The 6512-nt window shown below is 39.2% G+C and overlaps 1 protein-coding gene across 2 annotated transcripts in view; it reads left to right on the plus strand.

Annotated features, from left to right (window-relative positions):
• The window catches only part of NEDD4 (NEDD4 E3 ubiquitin protein ligase), a 177920-nt gene extending 173491 nt beyond the window's left edge, over window positions 1-4429 (plus strand). For both annotated transcript variants that reach the window (XM_033190033.1, XM_033190034.1), the window contains 2 exons: window positions 755-827; window positions 1367-4429. In XM_033190033.1, the coding sequence (XP_033045924.1) occupies window positions 755-827; window positions 1367-1469 (176 nt within the window). In that variant the 3' untranslated portion in view covers window positions 1470-4429. The remainder of the gene's footprint in view (window positions 1-754; window positions 828-1366) is intronic.
• Window positions 4430-6512: the final 2083 nt, after the last annotated feature.

The raw sequence follows: 6512 nt of genomic DNA on the forward strand, positions 1-6512 counted from the left end.
CACAGAGAGCCAGAGTTCTTTGTGTTAGAATATAAAGTCAAATTGTTCTGTATTTATAGAAATAGGTTATTTCAAAATGTTAAAATTTAATATTAGATAGCCAATAAAAAGTATGTTAAGTTGGCTAGGTGCAGTAGCTCATGCCCGTAATCCCAACATTTTGGGAGGCTGAAGCAGGCAGATCACCTGAGGTCAGGCATTCAAGACCAGCCTGGCCAACATGGTGAAACCCCGTGTCTACTAAAAATACAAAAATTAGCTGGGTGTGGTGGCACACCCCTGGAATCCCAGCTACTTGGGAGGCTAAGGCACGAGAATCATTTGCATACAGGAGGCGGAGGTTGCAGTGAGCCGAGATCACGCCATTGTACTTCAGCCTGGGTGACAGAGTGAATGGCTTGTGGCCAGGAGTTCAAGACCAGCCTGGGCAACATAGTGAGACCCCCCCCATCTCTACAAAATGAATTTTTTTAAAAGTTAGCCAGGCGTGGTGGTGCACATCTGTAGTCCTGGCTACTCAGGAGGCTAAAGCAAGAGGATCATTTGAGCACAGGAGCTTGAGGCTATAGTGAGCTTGAATCATACCACTGCACTCCAGCCTGGGTGACAGAGGGATACCCCGTCTCTAAAATATAAATAAATAAATAAACCAGATTAGTTCCCTGTGTGTGTAGGTTCTACACTCGAAAAAGTTTTGATATGCCTGGAGATCCCTGTAGAGAGTAAATGAAACCAAATAAATTCTTCCTTATAGGTTCAAACGGACCACAGTCATTTACAGTTGAACAGTGGGGTACTCCTGAAAAGCTGCCAAGAGCTCATACCTGGTAAGCATTTGTTTGGACCATGATAAAACAAAGCCTCAGAGAGTGAGGTTCCTCTGACTATTAGTCTAGCTACAGCAGGGCTAGTCTCCTCTGTGTTACGTCGGTGGCAGGTATGGATTAGGGGTAAGGAGGAGTTGGTGACACTAACCCAACGAACGTGTGTTTTGTTACCAAGTCAGCCCGGGCTTGAAGTCCAGGTAGCTGAAGATCAGAGAGACCCATCTAAACTGAGTGCTGAGTGATGGGCTGTCCCAAGAGGGGCTAGAACATTCCATTTTGGAGGTTGAAATGAAAGAGGAACTCAGACATTTGGAAGATGTGGTGGGGGCAGGACTCCACAAGGAGTCGTGCAGCGTATCCATGCCCAGAACCCAATCCTACATCTTACTTCTACCCCTGGTGAAAAGACGTATTTTGGTGGTGTTGGCACATCCTCATCATGAATAGCAGCGTTGCTCTGTTTGCCGCTATTTCAGTGTCTTTCAGTGGTACCTGCTTTTTCAGTGTCTTTCATAACCAGTTCCTCTCTGTTCTTTCAGTTTTAATCGCCTGGACCTGCCACCTTATGAATCATTTGAAGAATTATGGGATAAACTTCAGATGGCAATTGAAAACACTCAGGGCTTTGATGGAGTTGATTAGATCACAAATAACAATCTATAGTGTTTTCACTGCCATCGTTTTATAATCAAAATCTTGACTTAAAATATTCCAGGGAACTACTAAAATGTGGCCACTGATTCTTCCCAGATCTTGAAGACAATCCTATAAAAAGCATTTGAAGAAATAGTATAACAACTTATTTTCAATCACTTTTAAATAATGTGTTGCATTTACACAGTTGTTTCATTTTGTCTTTAGAGTTAGGTGCCTGCCTAAAGCCAGGCACCACCACGCCTGGCTTTAGAGTTCACACAATAGGATATAAGTCCGGTATGACTTAAATAGTGAATTTTGTCCTTAACATTTACCTCTTGTATAGTATCTGCCAAGCAGTTTTTTCTTAAACTACTGAGATGATAACTGTGAAATATTTGTGATAAGTGTCATGTGTGAAAAGTTTGATGCATTTTGAGATGGAAAACTGAAATTTGAAAAAAAATATTTTACTGTTGAGTAAACTACAATATATTTAGTGCTACTCGCAGCTATTTATTATTTTGTAGACCTGCCTTACGCACCTTACTGCGTCTATTAGGTTTTTGGAAAAAAACCTTGGAAAGTGTGTTACCTATATTTCCAGCCAACTCACAGAAAAACTGTTTACTTCTTCACTTTCCAAGTATTTGGCTTTTGTTAATATGCAGTTTTTACTAAACAGGTGGTTCATAAGACATGTGAAGCAAATCCATATTTGCAATGAGTAAAAAGTATTAAAGCCTTTTTCTCTTGCCTGCATATCCTCTTGACCATTGGCATAGTCATCACTTTTTCATTTTAGTGTAGTTAGAAGAATTCCTTCTTCAGACATTAAAGATCCACAGAGCAGTATTTCTAAGTATGCCTTGAAGAACTAAATGAAGTGGATAGCACTTGCCTTTACTAGACATTCTTTATACTTGTACAATTATGTAGTAAATGTATGTTTACAGGGTTTATTATGTTTACAGATTAAGCTAATTTCTGTAGTCGCATTTTTATATTTTTAGTATCACTCTAGTAAAAAAAACCAAATGATTTGTTTAAAATAACCAAAGAGTTGTTATAATGCATAATTTGTATTAAATTTATTACTATTTCTTATGCCTTTTAAAAATACTGTTTACTATGAAGACAATGTTCTTATTACAAATCCAGAACTCTCTAGGCAAAATGCTACAGTTCGAATCTTCCTTTAACCAAACTCAAGTACATAAAGACCATGTACACGTATTCATCAAATATTTATTGAATGCTGCGTGCATAGCGCTGTGCTATGCTCTGGGGTAAGGGTTGTCAGCTTCAGAGAAGCTGAGTCCTGATCCTCAAGGAATTTGCAAATGTGTCGATGAATTTGTAAAATAATCAAAAGTAGGGGTAAGCAGAATAAGGCAAAAGGGAAAGTGTTCTAGGTTCCAGCACACCTGCAAAGATAAAGTATGCCAAGACTGTATTTATATTTCATACTTACATTATTTCATCCTTATATTGGAATGATTATATAGAAAATGCTCTTAAAAAGATTAAACCTATTTCTCAGTATGGTATCTTGGTGATTTAGGAATAATTGTAAATATGTGTTGTGAATCTTCTTAAATATATATATACACCCTGTGAGAACTGTAAAAAGTACCTCTGGTTCTTGGTTTAAGTTTGTTGGGGTATAACATGATGAGTACTCATTAGCACCTGATAGAAATCTGAAATACGACAGTAGCAAAACCACTTTCTACTTTCCAAACACCACATCATCAGCATGGTTTGGGGGAAGCAATTCACAGATTAATGTACCCTGCGTTTTGTCTTCACCATTGTCAACCAGCAGTCAAGGATGAACACCAGGTATAGTCCTGGTTTGACCTCTCACCAGCCATGTGAACTGAAGCAGCTTTCTTAACCTCTCTGGATTCGTATTTCTTCATCTGTCAAATGAGATAATCATGCCCACCCTCAATGTCATGCCAGATTGTCATAAGTTCCAGACAGATGAGAAAGCAAAAAGTACTTTGTAAAGTGTTATACAATCAGAAGGTGCTTTGTGCTGACCATCAGATTGTGTCAAGTCAGGTGTGCAAATTGACCACACTCCCAAAGAATCATTTAAAAGTAAAGTGACTTCTAAGAGACAAGGAAGTTGGAGCATATCTGATATTAAATACATAAATAAATATAGATACACATGTGTATATCTGTATATGGATCTTACCATCATAATTCATTTTCTTCGTATCAGCAAAGTAATAGTAATGTGGGCCAATGCATTTTGGAAATGTCCTCATTATGTAGAATGGAATGGGAAAATTATTTTTGTTAAAATAGGATTTTGCTGCACTTATTTAAATATTATGTTTGTGAAGTATCTAAGCATGAGAAAATACAAAGCTTTCTTTTTATCTGGCTGATACTCATTTGGATGATTCTGTAACTCATAGAACACGGTGTTAATGAGACCAGACTCACTGCCACCAGTCCCCAGCTGCAGACCTTCATCCCCTTCGTCTCCCACTGGAGGCTCATGGTCCGGAAGGAATGTGTATCAAGCAACACAGGCCCTTATCCCATATAGAAAAGTGTCTCAAATGCATTCTACTGCTGGACAGTCAGTAGGATCATTTTCATAAAGCAACGACATCATATGTTTCTAGAAATTATAAGCATATAACTTTAACCTACAATCTCTAATTAAAAAATTGTAACATAAAATTGTATTACAAATACATTTCATCAGAACTCAAGTTTAAATGGTGTTTGTTTTAGGTTTTTATTTATAATACTGAAGTTATTCCATATAAGTATCAAGTTAAACACAATTCATTTTGATTATAAACTGTTTGACTTTTTAAAATCTTCTGATATGGTAAATATATATATCAAGATTGATGTATCAAAATTTATTGCACACTTTAAAGTATGAAATCATTTTTTAAAATCTTGAATCCACAAATAAAGTTTATTCTGATTTTTAAAAAACACAGCTGTGGTTCATTATAAAATAGGAGTGTTTCCAAGTCAGTATGCTGGGTGATGTCTTCTGGTCTAGTTCCTTACAGCAACATGTTAAATTCTCAATGCAATCCTAAACTTATTACCTGATGAACTAACATGATTATAAACTCTCAACCACAGATAATCAATTTCCACTTTACAAAAAGGTCATATTGCATAAGTCTGGTTGTTAGTGAAATATCCAGAAGATAAAATTAACAGTTAAAAATGGACTGGATTTCAGGCACCTTGCTGCTCATCAGAGAAGCCAGTCTTGTAGCCAACCACTATTTATAACATCATTTCTATGAGAAAAAGAGTTCCGAGTGTTAATTCAGAACGAAGTGTCTTTTCCTCCTTCCTCTCAAGCATGAGAATTAGTTTCCCAGTTAGAAGGGAATCCACTCCCACCCACTCAAGCCAGCCTGGGAAGGTGCTGTTCCAGCCCCATGTTTCTGCCACAATCCAGACCATAGCTTTTAATTTGGGGGGCTCAGGCCATGGCCCTCTGCTTCCACCCCTCCTGTTCTAGCCAGCTTGGACAGCAGCTAACCCACACCATGCCCCACTTGTACAAGAAGTCCTTGCTTTGCTGTCCATCACGGCAGATACTTATTTTATAAATGATATTAAACTAAGATTAGAATGTCAGGACCTCACTATGAAGAAAGAGTCTTAGTAGATTTTTGTGTATTTTCCTTGAAAGTTAAAGCCTATCACTACACCAGCCTTCTGCTTCTGTTCCACTCATCTCTTCCCCTGCAATGCATCCTATACAGTACCTCCATCACAACCAGTGTTTCCTTCTTAGCACACAGATTTGATCAGGTTACTGTACCGCCAGAAAACCTGAGAGCTCCCCAGAGCCAAAAGCATGAAGCACAAACCCGTTACCATGGAGGTTGGCATGGAGTGCAGTCCATCCTCAGCCTAAGGTCTCAGTTCCACCTTCCATCATACCTCACTCAGGCGCCCTTCGTTCCCTTCCAGATTAGAGTCCTTCCAGCCCCTAATCACTGCAGACTCAGTGCCACCTGAGTGCTTTCGTTTCTCATGTTTACTTGAATAAGTCACTCCACTTTCTGGACACAGTGGAAAGGTGCTGTGGCCTCAGCAGTTGGTATATACTAGTGTAGAAAACATTGCATTACAATTCTTTGTTTACGTAATTCTGTCCTACAAACTTCTGGGCAGTTTGAGGACAAACACATTCTGTATCCATCTTTTTTGTATGTTCATTTCCCAATGCAAATATTGGATGAATTTGAGCTTTAAAAGACTGTTTGTGTATAGAATCCATTTGGGAGCACGTATGGTGTGCCTGGAACTGCAAAAATGTGCAGGAGCTCTGTATTTAGGTGGATATTGGGGACTACATAAGTATTCAAGCAGAGAGGGAGCTTGATTGAGATCCTGCTGAGTGCGGGGTTCTGCAGTAAACACTTTATGTGGATCTCATTTAATCTTCATAAAAACTCAGTGAGACAAGTTTTATAGCCTCAAGGACAAGTAAGACACCTAAGGCTACGCAGCTTGTAAACTCGGTGGATTTAGGAACCACAACAAAGAAAAGCTGTGGAATCCAACAAATTACCAAGATATATCCGTTTTCTTGGGCTGCACAACAAATTGCCATAAACTTAGCAGCTAAAAACAATACTCATTTATTATCTCAGAGTTCTGTAGGTCACAAGTGCGCATGGTCTTAGCTTAGGGTTCTCTGCTCAGGGTCTCTCAAAGCCAAAATCATGGTGTCGGGGCTATTGCCTGCATCCACGATCTTTCCGATGATTGGCAGAATCCAGTTCCTAGTAGCTGCAGGTCTGAAGTCCTTGTTTTCTTCCTGGATGGCAGCTGGGAGGCACTCTTAACTTTCGGACGTCACCGACATTCCTCATGGATTGGCCCTCTCTCCCTCTTCAAGCCAACAATGCCTCTCATGCTTCTAATCTCCGATTTCCCATTTGGCTGCCCTCTTCTGCCACCAGACTGAGAAAGTTCTCTGTGTTTCAAGATTTGTTTGAATAGATCGGGCCCACCTGAATAGTTTTCCTTTTTGAA

The sequence above is a fragment of the Trachypithecus francoisi genome, unplaced genomic scaffold (assembly GCF_009764315.1).
Source record: "Trachypithecus francoisi isolate TF-2019V2 unplaced genomic scaffold, Tfra_2.0 Lachesis_group3, whole genome shotgun sequence".
NCBI classification, from domain to species: Eukaryota; Metazoa; Chordata; class Mammalia; order Primates; family Cercopithecidae; genus Trachypithecus; species Trachypithecus francoisi.